The sequence below is a fragment of the Euprymna scolopes genome, chromosome 2 (assembly GCF_053919585.1).
Source record: "Euprymna scolopes isolate OS-2025 chromosome 2, ASM5391958v1, whole genome shotgun sequence".
In the NCBI taxonomy this organism is placed as follows: domain Eukaryota; kingdom Metazoa; phylum Mollusca; class Cephalopoda; order Sepiida; family Sepiolidae; genus Euprymna; species Euprymna scolopes.
In genome coordinates this window covers 34,886,886-34,905,734 of record NC_136483.1, presented here as the reverse complement: position 1 = coordinate 34,905,734, position 18,849 = coordinate 34,886,886, and the positions used below count along the sequence as shown (strand labels likewise).

The 18,849-nt window shown below is 30.2% G+C and overlaps 1 protein-coding gene across 1 annotated transcript in view; it reads right to left on the bottom strand.

Moving 5' to 3' along the window:
• LOC145303486 (uncharacterized) overlaps positions 1 to 18,849 on the bottom strand; it is a 57,451-nt gene that overhangs the window by 14,842 nt on the left and 23,760 nt on the right. Inside the window, exons 4-9 of the mRNA XM_080144897.1 lie at positions 14,703 to 14,808; positions 10,902 to 11,004; positions 8,843 to 9,307; positions 6,770 to 6,898; positions 3,787 to 3,857; positions 2,525 to 2,596 (exon numbers count right to left, since the gene is read on the bottom strand). Of these exons, the coding sequence (XP_080001023.1) occupies positions 2,525 to 2,596; positions 3,787 to 3,857; positions 6,770 to 6,898; positions 8,843 to 9,307; positions 10,902 to 11,004; positions 14,703 to 14,808 (946 nt within the window). The remainder of the gene's footprint in view (positions 1 to 2,524; positions 2,597 to 3,786; positions 3,858 to 6,769; positions 6,899 to 8,842; positions 9,308 to 10,901; positions 11,005 to 14,702; positions 14,809 to 18,849) is intronic.

Sequence of the window (18,849 nt, the reverse complement as noted above, 5' to 3'; positions counted from 1 at the left end):
AAGATTGTGCCAATCTTATGATCTTTAAAAACTGTTTAAAATACTCCAAAGAAACTGAAACTTTTGGAATATTTATTAATTGATAACCTATTGTCAAAATTTCATAAAAATCTGAAGTATTTGAATTTTAACAAACGGCTTCTATCCCCCTTTTATGATTTTAAATACTATATTTCTCATATTATATAATATAAGATTTTATACATTTTAGTTAGTTTTAATACTTATATTCTTTTTTTACTTAGTTTTACTTTTCATGCCAGCTAGCACAACCAGGCGTAACAATTACTGCTGCTACTGAGCATCAAAGTCATATTAGATACGCTTTGATTGCAACTTTCAGCCATAAAGATTACATATAATTTGAATATGGACCTAAAAAATATTTGTTTTGTTTCCTGACAATGAACGCCATCTCTCTTTCCCTCTATTTAGACAACTTGTGGAAGATTTTTTGTCATATAATTAGTTTGGCTGCTTTATTTCTGACAGGCTGAGAATACAGGTTTGACAGCTTGTCTGGCTGCTGTTTCAGACTGGTAGTACAAGAGTCCTAATCTTTTAGTACCACTAAGAACACTTGCCCTATCAACAGTTGTATAATATCAGGGTAACTGTAGTGCCATGTCATGCAAGAAAAGAGACCCTGCACTGATTTAAATCACTAAACAGTGTTGACTGCCACCAGCTAGAGTTGGGAGAATCCAGTAGATATATCATTACATGTACACACCTATGAACTGTTCAAGGACTATATCTTCTACTTACTAGATGAAAACATACTATAGTAGTAGTAAACAAAATGAACACCCCCTCATTCCCTTCTTATTATGCGCGCACACACACACACACACACACACACACACACACACAGACTCTATGTTCATGGTTTTTACTAAAACAGAAAGGTTTAGTGTCTCATCACGATTTACCTCCCTTTGCATATTAAAACATAAAAATATTAAAAAATAAAGAATGCCTGAGAAAATCTGATTTGTTTAATTCTGTATAATGTATATCTCTTTGTCTTTGTTAATTCTTTTTACCTTGTGTTTTAGTTTCACAAGTCTAGTTCATGACATTACAGTCAACTACATTATGTAATGTAATCACACACACACACACACACACACACACACACACACACACACACACACACACACACACACACACACACTATATGTTCATGGTTTTTATTAAAAACAGAAAGGTTTAGTGTCCCATCATGATTTACCTCCCTTTGCATATTAAAACATAAGAAAAATATTAAAAAATAAAGAATGCCTGAGAAAATCTGATTTGTTTAATTCTGTATAATGTATATCCCTTTGTCTTTGTTAATTCTTTTTACCTTTTGTTTTAGTTTCACAAGTCTAGTTCATGACATTACAGTCAACTACATTATGTAATGTAATGACAGGCACACTAAATGTCCCTATTTTCAAAATTGTATAAACTAATGCAGTATTAATTTTATAAGAAATGTTTTTGGTTCATACTATATTTCTTTATGGACCATTTTTTTGTCTGTGTACCGCAGTTTGAAAGTCTTTGATTTATTTAATTCAAACTTCATATTCATGAACATAATATTAGAAAAATAAGAAATATTATTACGATGTGTCTATTCAGTCTATGCATTTAGAAATGCAAATGATTTTTTCACTTGAGATGTGACAGAATGACATATTGAGCTGTATCTAAGAATGCCATTTTAAACTTAAGCATGACATGACAGGCAGAAGAAATAAGATTTTTTAAAAATAGAAACTGCCCCAGACAAGGCATGAAGCCACTTGATGTAAGGAGCTAGCAAGAATGAAAGATAGTTATCACCAGATAAGAAATGTCTATTGACCTTAGTCTTGAAAAGGCCAAGGCTATAGACAGGAGGAAAACAGTCAGTATAAAGGAGTTCCATAAGCTTGAAGTTCTTGAAAAGAAGCTACTGGAATAAGAAGCTGCATAACAATGAGTTGTCAAAACAGTGAATTGATGCAGACCACTAGACCAACAAGTCAAACGAACTAGAACAAAGCAATTCTGAAGAACATATACCATAATAATATTTACAAAAAAGACTAAGATTAGCAACATCATGTCTGTGAAAGAGAAGTTGCAGAGAATAAAGAGTGTATGTGTGTAGAGGAAGGGGAGGGGGGGTCAATCAAATTACAGATACGTTCCTGCACCTTATCAATAGCCCCCGAATGGGACAGAGATTCACCAACCCAAATATAACAACAGTACTCCATACATAGTTTGATAGTAAATTTGTAAAGATAAAGCTCAGGTGTGAAAAAGTGTTTAGAGTGATATACAGAACCGATTTTATGAGAAGCATTCATGCAATCTCAAGTTTACATGGACTGACAGACAGAGTCTGTCATCAAGATGTGTAGATACATCTATAAGATCTTTAATAAAAATTTTTTTAAAGTAGAAAAAATTAATATCACGTTTCCAAAACACATTTTCATTAAAACTGGAAAAAACAAACAAAAACAAAAAAAAGTATACTCACTTATCAAGTCTTTTACGGCATGTTGTTCCACGTTTGTCAGTTTTGCTTGAATGAGTTTTTAATGATTGAGAACTGTTAAATAAAAAAATTAATCAATTTTAAGAAAAAGCATAGAATTGAAATAAACTTATACATACAAAAATCCTTGTCTGTCAGTTCATTCACATTTTACTCTTTCCTGATTAAATGTCATCTGAATAACTCTTATTGTATTGTTGGTTCCGGGGCAATACCGGAAAGTGTGCCGGTCAATTATCATTATTGATTGTGTTTGGTAGTCTAAATGGAATGCCAGCTAAAATATGTAGTTTAGAATAAAATATTTGTTAACAATAACTTTGAAATTTTATCAGAGGAATTTTAGCTGATAATATAGCAATTTCTAGATAAACATATAAAAACATTAGGTGATGATCTTAGTGCTAAGTGCTACGTACATTAATGACGTCATGAAAGGAAGATAGATTTTGACATGCACGTACAGAAGTTTGGTCACCATCGGAGACAGACAAAAGCAGACTAGTCGTAATGGCTCTGAACCCTCGGGGAAATGTCATTAAAATGTAACATTTAAGACAAGCGTGCAACTTTCAAGGGGAAAACATTTCTGGAAATAAAAGTTGACATTCACCCGCTATCTCATATATTCCAACCAAGAAATCTTTTTTAGGTTCTAACTGTCCCTGCAGTTGTTTGAATCTCTCTTGTACTTGATTTACCAAGTATATTTGCCAGGTAGTTTTTGAAATTCTTTTTCATGAGTCCAGTTGCTCTTATAATTACTGGTATGATAGAAATCTTCCTAGGATTCCAGTTTCCTTTCATGTTATACATAAGACTTTGATATTTCATTATCTTTTACTTCTCAGCTCTGTTTAACCAAGCATGGTTGGGAACACTAACTTCCACTAAGGTTGCTTCTTTCTCCTTCTTGTCTCATTAGAAAAGAATATGTTCAATATGTCTCAATTTTTACTTCATAGCATCATATCTTACTTAAGAAAATAATTTAGAACTTTTTAATGGTGAAAATGTGATGCTGAGATCAAGTCGATTTGAAAATATACATATTTTGTTTACAATTGAAAAGACGTTTGTGTTTGAATGATATATATATATATATATATATATATATATATATATATATGGTAATATGCTAAACCAATTATTTTTACCAACGCATATGATTGGTTTTGAAAATATACTTGGTTCCTAAAAAATAAAAAATTATGCTTATAATTTCAAATGATTCAAAAGCTAACCTTGGTGTAACTGAATTAGGTGCATCAATTGATTGGAAAGTGAATGTCTTTTCTTGTTCATTTTCAGGAGTCTAAAAAAATAGAAAGGATCTTAGAACAAAAGAAATGATAAAGTACAAAATTATTGAACAACCAGAAAATTAACCTGGCGTTGCCCGGTATTAAACATAGCATTAAATTTTTAAAAAAATGAAGTAAAAAAAAAAAAAACAGAAAGAAACTGAGACATATGCATGTGGATATTAAGTTTTTTCCTAAACAGTTCACTTTTTGTAAGCAAAAAAAAAAAAAAAATACTCGAGCTGACATTGAAACCGAAACCTAATGTCAGTGAGTCAAGTGCAATAACCATTAGGCCAGCTTGACATGATCTTTAAAACTTTAAAAAGCGTTTTTAAATCTACTTATTCTTAACATAACAATTCCTGCATGCGCAGTTGTGAAACAGTTGACAAACAGATAAAAATCTGATGACTCCAAAGTATGAATTTTCGATTTTGACACCTTAGCAACCCTTTTTTCTGGATGAAAACCAATTAAAAATTTCCCACATGTCTGAATACCCTATATACCAAATTTAAAGTTTGTAGATCAAAAATTAGTTGAGTATTATAGATTGAGAAGTGTCCTCACACACACACACACATTCTTACTATAGAATACTAGCTATACACAGCCATGCGTTGCTGTGGCTAAGTTTGATTAAAGCAAGTAATAGATTTGTATCGTATGCGCACACACACACACACACACGACCGTAAGAAATTGTAAATACCATATTAAAAATAGCACGGTAACATAAGTACATAAACACCATTTTTATTATTAACATGTATGAATTATTTAATGAAAAATAAAAATAATTTTTGCCTACGAAACACAACTATTTTTTATATTAAAATCAAAACAATCAGTGAATTAAAAAAAAAAACAAGGTGTTTTGAAGAAAAACAATACTTCTTCATTATAATACCAAAATTTGAAAATCAAAATATTGAATTTCAAGTAAGACCAATGATATCTACCTGTCATGTCGAATTTAGTAACATATCCAAAAATTACGAAAAATGATAAGATAGAAAATTAATTATTAATGAAAATAGTTTTCAAAATAAATTTCACGTTTATACATAAAGTCACATTTCAGCCCGGCATTGCCCGGGTGTTTGGAGGTGTGTGTTGAGCAAAAGTGGTAGTAGGAAGGCAGGCTCGAACTTGTACCGCGAAGGAGGAGAGGACGGGAAAAAAACCTGATGTCTTTGCTGTTAAGACCACCGCCAAACCAAAAGTGATAGAGGTTTAAATTAAGTTAGACAATTGAAAAGAGAGGATGATTTTCAGTGAAAAAAAGCGGCCCCTCTCTGTAGAAAAGTCCCCAGTTGAGGGTAAAGAAATTAATGTTTTTAGCCAATTTTTCAGTATTTGTCATCTGAAGGGTCGAGCTTCAAAACGATACTGATCTTGTGAAAATCCGTCGCCTCGGTCAAAAGTTTTAGGCAGACATGCAAACATACATATATACATTTATATATTGGTTACTCAAATTTTCGACCCAAAACGATTAAAAAGCTTGCCCTATCTCTGAATACCCTTTATGTAAAATTTCAAATGTTTAGACCTGAAATTGTCTGAGTAATTTGGTAGAGACCGCAGAGGTCAAATTTTTTAAAACTTTGACCCCTATTATGACCCCTTAAAATTTATTGTTTTAGGCTCAAATCAAGTTATTAAGTAAGATACATGTCCAAGAAACCTATATCTAAAATTTCAAGTGTTTAGACCCAAAATTGGCGGAGGAGTTTGGTAGAGTTCTCAAAGGTAAAATCATTGAATTTTGACCCCTTACCAGCCAAATTTCTGGCCGAAAACCGATCACAAAGATTTTCCCAAATCTCAGTACCCTGTATATCAAATTTCGAGTCTGTAGATTTAAAATTGAGAGAGTTATTGCATAGGGAAATGTACACACACACACACACACACACACACACACACACAGACACGTTCACTTTTATAGATATACTAGCATGGGTGCCCGGTGTTGCGCGGGTGTTTGGAGGTGTATGCTGAGCAAAAAAAAAAAAAGGAAAAAAGGTAAATTTTTTTAACTTTGATCCCTATTATGACCCCTTAACATTTATTGTTTTGGGCTCAAATCAAGTTATTAAGTTAGATCCATGTCCAAGGAACCTATATCTAAAATTTCAAGTGTTTAGACCCAAAATTGTCGGAGGAGTTTGGTAGAGTTCTCAAAGGTCAAATCGTTGAACTTTGACCCCTTAACAGCCAAATTTCTGGCCGAAAACCGATCACAAAGATTTTCCCAAATCTCAGTACCCTGTATATCAAATTTCGAGTCTGTAGACTTAAAATTAACAGAGTTATTGCGTAGGGAAATGTACACACACACACACTTTCACTCCAGTCCATCTTGTTACAATTCATGGCAGATGTCACTGATTCATGAAGTGCCTGCCAAAGTACATGTTTCATGTAATAATGCAGTAATATTTAACTAATTACGACATGACAATTAAGTAGATAGCATTGCTTTTAGTTGCAATTGACATAAAAAGGAGGTAGGTACCGCTGTTTTTTAATGAAAAGTCATTTTTTGGATTTTCGAATTTTGCTATCATAACAAAGAAGCACCAGAAAAACTTTGCATTTATTAAGTTAGATACTTTATGCAACTTTGATAGATTCATTATGCCACTGACTAGTTGGAAAAAACATGTTTTGCTTGTATGATCTCTTAACTCCAACTGCTTAGATGGAAAAAAGCAACTTATGCAGATGCTAGAAGAAATAGTCCAACAAATTACTGTATTCCTATGCCCAGACCACTGATTGGATTCTGGGTCAAACATTCAATAATCAACCTGTCTTTTTACAGTTAAAGAAAATAGATCATCAAAATATGTGACTCCTAAAATATAATCTGATCAAATTCTATACAAAGTATAAAACATAAATGACTTACTGAGTATAAAAAGCTACTTGGAAGGTAGTTGGAGAGTTGCATTCTGTAAGGTGTATCTATTGGTGAGATATCCAAGTCAACTACAGGTGGACTTTTTAATGGTGTAAATAATGAGTTTCCTTCTTGTAACTGAAATAAAAATAAAAGCACAAATATTTTAGTGGAACGTCACAGATAAACAATATTGTCCATATAATGGTCACTTTCTTCCTTCAATCATAACCAGTCATGCTTAATAAATTATTTATTTTATTATTATTTCTTTTAATGTATGAGATGTGTTATAAGAGTAATGCCCCCCCCCTTTCTTTTAGAATGGATCAGAGGGGATTGCAAATTGCATTGTTATGATGACTAAACTTATGCATGCAAAACCGGAAAGTTTTATCTTTCTGTTGCAGATATTGACGGTGTAAAACTCTAAGAAAACAACCACTGTCATGGGCATGCATCAGAAGCAGAGGTGTGTCATTGAATTTCTGGCAAAAGTGCATTGAGAATGGTTGTGATTATGTAGAAAAAATAAATTCCAAAGCACAAAAGGTTACTCATTTTAATGATACTACTTCCATCTTCATAGCTCTTCAACTTCTTGAGTTAAAAAATAAAAAAAGAAGCTTGCTTGTATTCTACTAACTTTTAGAGCTGATGTTATCTTTAAAAGCAAGATGCTTGCAGCAATATTATGGAGGTCCATAAGTTGTATTTTGTGACCCCTTTCTGTATGTTATTTCAAACATAAGTCCGACCTATCAACAAAGACTTTTTCCAAAACTCTTTTTCACTCTTAAACAAAGCATAGTGCTACATGAATGTGAGGAGCTACTAATTGGGATCATGTCAACAGGCGATTATGTGGGGAGTTGAGCAGTGAGGTGTTAGTGTTATATTTAAACTTATAAACTTTAACTCTTATAAAAATAGTGAGTTGTATACAAAAAAAATCTTAAAAAAAACATCAAAAGATAAACATTATAAAAATTGTTGTAACAGAATAATTTTATCCACTTTTTTTCTATATGGACTTTCCTATGGATGACTACATATTGCACTGAACATTGATCTTTGCTTCAGATCTTAATAATTTTCACAAAGGTTTGTCTCTTCTTTATATTATACTCTATAAACCTTTTTTTCTTTCATTATAATATCACATTGGCTATTCCTTTTTTACCTGAATTCATATTGAACTGGTTTTACAAACTCATTTTTTCTTATTCAAACAATCTAACCTGAGCTCAAAGACTGACTCAGTGGGTCACTTTTTTTTCCAGTATACAATATTATTTTATTTTATTATATGTAATTATAAATACATTTTATACATTGCTAATATAGTTTTGGATTTCCTTTATTAATATAGTCTGATTAATTTTAAATGATTCAAAAGCATCAGGATAACGAACAAATGCTTTATTTAACTGTTTAAATATTTTATTTTTATCCCCACCTTGTTTTATCATCCTTATTACTAAGTTAGAAACTGGTGGTATAAAATCTGTTAATTTTAAAGTAACGCAAGCTATTCTCAAAAACTCTGACATAATGGTTCCATAAAACATAAAAACAGGGCAGGTGCTATCTTTATGCGGCATACGTACTATTTTATATATATATATGTATATATATATATTACAATAGAAACATGCGAGCATGAAAAGTAATATGATTAAGCTTAAACATGGAAAAGTTAGAGGACTAGGTTTTTTTTTATCCTGATGTTTTTGAATCATTTAAGATTAATCAGACTATATTAATAAAGGAAATCCAAAACTGAAAAAGAAAAAGAACAAGATATTCTAGTAAAAAATATAATAAATTTATAACTTAAAATATTACAGCATTAAGAATTGATTATTTAATGTCATAAATTGAATTTAAAAAAAAATGTCATAAATTGAATTTAAAAAAAAAATTCTTAATGCTGCAACATTTTAAGTTATAAATTTATTCCACGATACATAATAGAAATAATGATTGATGCATACATTAAAAATGAAGTAAAAAAAAAATGTTTCATTGATTCTTCAATTAAAAATTACCTGCCAAACAAATGAATCAAAATATAATTACCGGTCTAGACAGCAAGCAACTTTCGGAAGATGATTGGTTCTCTTTTGACTTTTTCTCTGAAATTTCTGTTTGCTTTTTCGGTGTTTCAAACAAGTTTTTCTCTATTTTTATTTCGGTTTTGAATGAATCTCTTGAGAATTGATTTACAGAAAAACCTAATGACCATTCCTTAAATTTACAAACAGCAGATGATGCTGATGATGCTGTTGATGATGATGATGATGATGATGATGATGACTGTGATGACAACAGCAATGGTGATGATGATGATTGTAATGAGGTGGAGCTGAAATCATTGTCAAAAGTGTAGTCTGGCTGTCGTTGCATGTAAGGTGAAAACATACTGGATAGTACCTCAGTGGAGTCATTTTCAATCTCTAATCTCCATTTTTTTGGTTCCTGATAATTTTCCAAAAATTCATTCTTGGACTCTTCTGAATATATACTTTCAAATACTGGTGTTTCCTAAATAAGAAAAAAAAAATCAGAAAATTTTTAATATACAAAAAATTAAAACACTTTTTTTTTCATGGGTAACACAAAAATTTTTTGCACAAATATGAACAAAATTAGTATTAGGTTACACACTTCAAAATGTTTGAGAATTTATCTAACTTCCTACAAAGACAGAATGTAAAACAAGGTCATATTTTGTGGAGGGTTCATTGCCTTGTAATCCTGAGCATCATTTATAAAAAATATGTCTGCTACTATTATGACATATTAATAAGGTGAAGTGAATAATGCAAGGCTCCAAAGACTTGAACAAGAATATATGTGATTTGTGACATCACATGCAAGAAAGAGGTGTTGGAATTGCCGCAAGAGATCCAAGGTCAATGCAAAAAATATCAAAACAAATAAATATCAGTTCCAATTAAGTATGAACATAGGTTTAAAAAAAGAAAACAATATTACAAAACTTAACAAAATTAAAACACTTTTTTTTTTAATAAATAATGCATTTCTGTGTAGAAATCTTGGCAAAGTTTTTTTTTTTATTATACAAAAATCATGTTAAAAAAAAAGGTTAAAAAAAAAAGTTAAAACATTTAATATAATAATAAATATTATATAGAGTGTTAGTTTTGTCTATTTTACAGGTTATCAATATTTTTAGTAAGAGGAGGATCATTTAAAAAAAATAACTCTGTGGAATAGCAAAGATTCCCTCTTTATTCCCTCTTTCCATATAGAAACAATCAAATATAGAAATGAAAATAGTCAAAGATTGTACTATGAGAATTGTTCCAAAGGTCTCCTATTTTTTAACTCAAAAACTAAAATGTTGAAGAGCTACGAAGATGGGAGTGGTATCATTAAAATGAGCAACTTTTAGTGCTCAAAATTAATTTTTCTACAATGGTCACCACCGTTTTCAATGCACTTTTGCCAGCTTTCTTTGATACCTCGGTTGCAAAAGTCTAGGGTGTGTCTTGTCATCTGTCAACACTATGAAATTGACAAATCCATCTCCTAACTGTGCTGACATCAACTGCACTGGCTTTATAAACGTTCAACATGCATGGTGAATGTTAATCAGTTCAGTTTTGTCAGCATGGAGGAATTCAATGACGCAGCTCTGCTTCTGATGCACATCCATGACAGGGGTTGCTTAGCGAGTCTCATACCGTCAATATCTGCAGCAGAAAGATAAAACTTTCATGTCATGACTGCATGTTCCAATCTCCTCTGATCCATTCGAGTGGAATAAAAAATAAGAGATATTACTTTTGAAACATCTCTCGTAAATATCTCAATCAATATATATTCTATTGGAAAGCATAGATTTATAGTTACAAATAAAAAACTAAAAAAGAATAAAAAATAGAAGGCATTAGTTTTGGAAAGTCGATTGTATTTATATTAAATTGATGTGGTAAACAGACAATCCTTCTCCCACCTACACATTAAATTATGATTTTCAAAATGCTTCTTTGTTAATCATAAAATGTTATGCTTAATTGGTAGTATTCCAAAGAATTAAAAAAATGATTTACAAACAGTTTTACATGGTGGGATGGAAAATAGTAGGTTTCATCATACAAACCAAACTTACATTTAATTGGGTTTCAGGTGTTGATAAAACAGTGCTATTAATTTCAAAAGCTTTATTCAAAAGATCATCAAGACCACTGGAACATTTTTTCATTGTCAATCCACTAAAATATAAATAAATCATTCATAATTATTCAAACTATAGCATAGCAGTTAAAAGCATTGGTTAACAATAAGTTTTAAGTGACAGTCTTCTGAAGCATGATACAGATTATAATCACTAAGAATAACATAAATGAACACTTCTATTTGATCATACCTGATGGAATAAGAACAATCTACTTTCATAGATTAAATAAAGATTCCAAAATTTGGTTCAGGTCATTGAGTTTGTCAAAGATTCTCAAGTTTTAAAATATTTACCTGAAGATCAGAAGTTACATCAACTAGAACATTGTGAATATACCAACCAAAAAGAAAATCATATTTCCAATAACCCAACCTCACAAACCTCATGTCATCAATCAAATCAGAGATGGGAGGTGAGGTTTGAGGCTTTATTATTATTTTTATCTAGATAACCTGTAACCTAAATGGTCACAAGTCATCTACTGGAGATTTAGTGAATGTTAAAGAATATTATTTTTTGAAAATTTTGAAATGAGGTTTGTGAGTTTGGATTATTGGAAATATGATTTTCTTTTTGGTTGGTTATGGTGTCATCCACTGTAAATGGCTATCCGCCATCTCTATTTTAAATGAATGATGTCATCTTTTACTTTTAGTGATGTTATCTATCATGTTACATGCAAAATTTACTTTTCATCAAAATCAACGTAAGCTGAGTGTTACTTCTCCATATAATTCTTTGATCACAGAAACTCTCTTCTGCCTAAACAATATTTTTGTACTTCATTGTAATTAAAATATACACTTTGCTGTGTACATGCTTTGGATCTCTCTCTTTATTCAATCTCAACACTAACCATAAACATCAATATAACACATTATGCACGGTTTTTCACATCTTTGTTTTAATGGATGTAGGGAGATAAACAAACAAGATCCATACAACTTTAGTAGTACATAGATATAACAACAGTACCCAGAGAGCATATACCATTGTAAAAAGCCCAAATAATGACTAGTTGATTTCATAAGTCAACAAGAGTCAACTCAGTTGTTTTACATTTAGGGCTAGTTTTATTTAAAAACAATATTAAACTTTCAAAACTTTGTTTTCATTTTCCAATCTGTTCAACTCTTCAAATAGAAAAAAAATCAATTCAATTTTTCGAATAAAAATATTTTAAAAACCTTTTCCTCACCTTACTTTAACATTTTAACTTCAAAAATAGCACCAAAATAAGATATTTTTAATTGAATATTAACATTTTAAAACAGTTTAAATATTCAAATTTTAAAATAAATAACCAAAAAGTAATGAGATTTATTTTGCTGTTTCATTTATAGAAATGCAAAAAGTATTGCTGACTAAAAGTATAAAATGTATTACATATATTTGATGACTACAACATCTTTAAAAAAGATGCATTACACCGAAAGTCTAAGAGAAAATTGAAAAAAAAAAAAAAAAAAAACAATTATTCTAATCATTTAATAAAATATTTCATAACAAATTTTGGTTTTCTAATATTTTCAAATTAACCTTATAGAATATTTTCAAATAAACATGTGACTAAATTTATATATATATATATATATATATATATATATATATATATATATATATATATATATATATATATATATATATATATATATATATATATACACACATACAATGGCACCTTTACATATAAAAGATTATACTTACAAAATTTTCAGCTTACGAAACATGATGTGAAAAATATTTTGTTCTGGCATACGAAAAGATACAAAAGATACGAGTGATAGAAAGACTATTTTTAGACACCTAATTCTTCAAAAATCTTTTTAAAATCAGGGTTTTATTTGATTTGAAAATTGTAATTTTCTGGAAATATTTGTGTCGATTTTATTCAAAAACATTTTTTTCTTGGACTTGAATGTATTTTTTCTGTTACCCCCCCCCCCATTAAAATTATTTTTAAACTTAAAGATTAATGTACGCATTACACTTTTTACCACATTTGAAAAAAGATTTTCTGTTTTTATTTTTATTGTACACCCACCAAAAGTTTTTGTAAGGGATGGGGAAGTTTGTTATTATTTTTCTTAGAAATTGCAAATTAGCTGTAAGAAAGTAAATAATCCATTTCACTTTTAATTTTTTTTCTTCTATATGCCTGCATTCTCATAAATTTGATTAATTTTGTGACCGTATGAATAATGATTATAATAACGATGAAAACTATGATGTCATATCTTTCAGTCGTTTTTTATTAAACAGAATTTTATATTTGGATATCAAAGAAAAATAAAAAAGTAAATAGCAATTGAAGCCATCAATGTTTAGATTAGGTACTATTTGGCTCTTGTAATAAGTGAAAAGATATTTGAAAAGGAAGAAGAGACTGGTATACTGTTAATATAGGTTTTATTAACTAGTAAAGGATACATGTGCTGTAGTTTTTGTACAATGTTATCATGGCGGAATGGCTCCTTCTGACCAGGGGGAATAACCTATGGCATTTTATTATTGCTAAGGCTCTCTGGAAGAGATAATGCTAGAAGGGCAGGGAGACAAGGGTAATTTAAAACTATAAAAGCTGTTATGTCATTCTGACTTTGCTCTTATTAAAAATTTAACGAGTGTTTTCATAGGGCTTGGAATGGATTAGACGATTGACATGTAAAACGCCTTTGATAATATGAAAATTTCAAGATATGAAAGCTAAGCCAGAACAAATTAATTTTGTATCTAGAGGTTCCAGTGTATATTGATGAAATAAATAGGAGGTATTGCAGTTCCATTATAGATTATGTATGGTGAAATTGCAACATTATTATAATATTTCGTTTCAGAATTTTTGAGATGAGGATTAATAATTTGGATCATTCAGACTACTATTCTCATCTTGATTGTGATATTCACAACGTTTCAGATGATGTAACCTCTTCAACCTTCTTGAAGTGTATATATTTCAAGTTAGGAATCTTCTAGTTGAACTTGAGAATCAGAATATAATTTTAAACTGAAACTTTTATTTAATCCAATCTACAGAGGTAAATTGTTCTCGTTCCATCAGCCATAACTGGATAAAAGTGTTAATTTATGTTGTTTTTAGCCATTATTGCCTGTAGCAAAGATAATATTTTTAATATAAAATATATATATATATATATATATATATATATATATATATATATATATAATATAAAAATAAAAATATAATTCTTGTTTTAAAAATAATGAAATTATTTTGAACTAAATAAGTGTTTTGAATGAATGACCAGAGCAAAAACTAATACTTAGCTTGTTATTAGAATAGAGATTGAATTGGTGCAAAAATGCATGATGAGAAATGAATTATGGGTAGAGAAAATGACTATATAGAAGAGAGAATTTGGTAGAGTCTTTCTTTTTAGGTTTTGGATTTGTATTGTGACTTATAACTACGAGACTTGAAAGTAAGAAGGTGATAAAACAGAAAGCAAACAGGATAGAAAGAAAACAAGGAGTAGAATTGAAAAAGAAGTTGAGAGTAATTGTGATAAGTGAAAGAAAAAAAAAGTAATCTTCCTTAATATTTCGCTCCCCTCTCTTCTTTTACAAGATAACAAACATTCATTCATTTTCTATTTACTTAAACCACAGAATTATGCTGAATTGTGCTTTTTCTTGCTTTGATAAATTTGTCAAATGTTTGGAATTAACTCATTTAAATTTGGACACCTAAGAATGATCAAAGATACTCACTTTGCAAATATCTCAATTTGCTTATTAAAAAATTCTTGCCTGACTTGTTCAATCATTAAAATTGTATGACTTATATTTGGAAGGGAACCATTCTTGATCATTTTACCTGCAGAGGATATAAAGATGAAGAAATACATGTTTTTCAAATGTTTCACACTAAACTGAAAAATAATACTAAATCAACAGTGACAATTTATTCTATTTTTCTTTTTTCAATTGTTACTTTTCATACTGTTTTTCTCAGCCTCCCTTTTTCTACTGCTGAATTCTTCTTAACACTCATTGATTTTTTATCATTTAGATACACCCGTTTTAGTGTCACTTTAAAAATTTACATTTCATGTTCTACACTTAATTCTGATTTATCAGAATTAAGTGTAGAACATGAAATAAAGTATATCGGAATCGAGTTTTCCATGCAAGCGAACACACAAACACAATGGATGACTTTAAGGCAACCACGATTATCGTCCTTTGACTTTGGCAATATTATTCTTTGCCACAAGAGGGCACAACACCTTCACTTCCGGTTTGTATAATTCATTGTCTTTTCGCTGTTTTACAATTTAATACTTGTACCTATGATGTAAATAAATTTACTTTGGTTATAATTATACATCAGTATATTTTGTGTCTTCATTTTATGACAAGGAGTCCATGCAACTTTCCTTTAATCTCATACTTAACAATAGAGGATGACTTTACCAACTACATATCAAAAGGCAATCCCGTCCTCTACAAGTGTTCTACACTGAATTCTAATTTATCAGATCTCATACTGCTGGTTTAGCATTATTAGATTGGGCTAATAATCAAGAGAGACAGAGAACAATTATAGCTCATTAAAGCCATTTGTCAACATTTAAATAGATCAATAAAATTGAACATATTTAGCATATTTGTGCTTCAATCAAAATCAGTTTTAAAAATTAAAAACAGCAAATATTAATTGACACAAATGTTTGAACCATATAACATGAAACTTGAAAACTGAAACACTTCAACATATAAATAATATTAAATTAATAAATCATACAGACAGAAATAGCACAGAAATAAAATTACTATTGGTTATTTATTATTAATCAATTTTTCAACGTAACCATTTTCAAAATTTATTTGCCAAGAAATGCTTTATAATTGGCTTGGAGTCAATGATATTCAGGATATCATTTTCAATACATATACATGAAAGTCAGTTAAAACCGCCCAACATAATCATGCTTAAAGACAGTTATGCCTATGTTATCTGCTGTTATGCACAGATATTATTTTCAAAGTTTAAGAAAAAATTAGTGCCATACTTGCAATTATTATTTTATATATATATATATATATATATATATATATATATATATATATATATATATATTTAAATAATTTCCACAGCCAAACAACGTCGCAGCCCACAAGAACCATGACAGTCAACGAACCGGAAGTCCAAGACTCGAGTTTCGCCCTCATTTGACACATCCAAACTCAGGATTCGAAACCCGAGCCTCTTGCATGCGAGGCAAGCACTCTGCTAACTGAGCAAATGCCCCACACACAAAAAATTCTATTAACTAACACAGATCAAGCAAACCATGCTGAAATCTAACTGTGAAATGCAAGAGGCTTGGTTTTTGAATCCTGAGTTTGGATGTGTCTAACTGATGAGCCCAAATGAGGGCGAAACTTGAGTCTTGGACTTCCGCTTTGTTGACTGTCATGGCTCTTGTGGGCTGTGACATTGTTTGGCTGTGGAAATTATTATATAATCTCTCATATTCTGAATATATATATATATATAATTATTTTTTTTTATTATAATAATTAAATACCTACAGACACTAGTGTTTCATCCTTTCGGGATTCTTCAGTGCAGGGTGTCACGATTACTACCAGTCGAACGATTCGAACCCCACGACACGAGACATCATATATATATATATATATACACATATATATATATATATATATATATATACATATATATATACATATATATACATATATATACATATATATACATATATATATATATATATATATATATATATATATATATAACTACTTAATTTACTCACATAAAATTAATATACGAAAGTATAGATTTATGCGTAAACTTTAAGTATTTAGTTCAAAAGTGCTCAATAGGTAGGTAGAGCTATTAATTTAATAATTTAGCTTTGCTTGCTAGGTGTGGGGATGTTTTTTTAGCGATGTTTTGAAATTTACTCTTTTCATATCTATTTTTAATGTGGTGAAATAAATTCTTTTGAGAGTGCTCGACTGTTTCAGGAGCTAAGTATAACTACTTAATTTACTCACATAAAATTAATATATGAAAGTATAGATTTATGTGTAAACTTTAAGTATTTACTTCAAAAGTGCTCAATACGTAGGTAGAGCTAAATTACTATATATATATATATATATATATATATATATATATATATATATATATATATATATATATATATATATACACTTGTGCCCGATATTATTCATACCCCTCCTTGAAAATTGAGTTTATTAGGTGTAACTTTGTAAGAATTTATTGTTTACGTCCATATTGATACATATTCTTAATAAACCTCTTCTGATCATTTTCGTCATTTTAAAATCTCGGGATACTTGTAATAAAAGAAATATACAACTATTTATAAAATCTGCAATGTTCAAAAATAATCATACCCCCTTATTTTTTCAGTATTAATCGAGTTTCTGACTGTTTGTTTCCTGTTTGATTATTATTTTGAATGCTTTTATACAACCTTTGATTAATTTCATTTCGGTTTTTGCATTTTTCAGAAATTAAAATGATATCAACTGAAAACCAATAAAAGAATAAAAATTATTAGAATGGGGAAGAAAAAAGAGCTTAGTAATGATCTTAGGACTAAAATTGTGAATTCACATAAGGATGGTTTAGGTTACAAGTCAATTTCCATGAAATTTGAGGTCCCTACAGCAACAGTACAGAGCATCATCAAAAAATTCCAGAGCCACCACACAACAAACAACTTGATTGGTAGAGGAAGGAAAAGGAAACTGTCTGCTAGAGCCACCAGGGAAATTGTAAGCAGTGTTAATGCAAATCCAACCACCACTACTAAGGACATTTTAGAAAATCTGGAGTCTTCTGGCATAAAAATATCAAGGCAAACATTGCAAAGGACTCTGCATGAAAATGGTCTGAAAGGAAGAAGACCAAGAAGGACTCCATTGCACACCGGAAAACACCTTGCAGCACGTCTAAAGTTTGCTAGGACCCATGTGAATTCTTCAGAGTCCGTTTTCTCAAGTATTTTGTGGACTGACGAAACAAAAATTGAATTGTTTGGCCATATGGATGCTTCTTACGTTTGGAGGAAGAAAGGAGAAGCTTACAACCCAAAGAACACCATACCCACGGTGAAACATGGTGGTGGTAGCCTAATGTTTTGGGGCTCCTTTTCGGCTAGTGGTCCAGGTAGTTTGGTCAAGATAGATGGAACCATGAAGAAGGAGCAATATTTGGAGATACTCCAGAAAAACATTAGACAGGATGCGGAGAAGCTCCATTTAGGACCAAACTGGGTCCTTCAACAGGATAATGATCCAAAACATACTGCCAAAATAGTTAAGAAATGGTTTGAGGATAATCAAATTAATATTTTGGAATGGCCTAGCCAGAGTCCCGACCTGAACCCTATCGAAAACCTCTGGCACATATTGAAAACTAAGGTTAAAAAGCGGAAACCTAGAAATTTGAGGGATTTGGAGAACTACTGCATTGAAGAATGGTAAAAAATCAGTGTTGATGCTTGTAAAAACCTTGTTGATAAATATCCAAAACGGTTACAGGTAGTTATTAAGAATAAAGGGCATGCTATTGACTATTAGTAAGAGAGGTATGAATAATTTTGAACTAGTGCCATTATTGTTTTTCTTTGTATACTGTTTCAAACTTGCATAATTTATTTATTTGTTGAGTTTAAATTAAATGCTTATGCTTGATTTATTGTTTGAAATCCCTTTAATATTGTCTACCTTCTGGTTTGAGCAATATTCTTATAGAAATCTCAAAGATCCGAGGGGTATGAATAATATCGGGCACAAGTGTATATATATATATAAACAACAGAATTCAAATTCCAATGAATGTATCTTTAGTAATTGT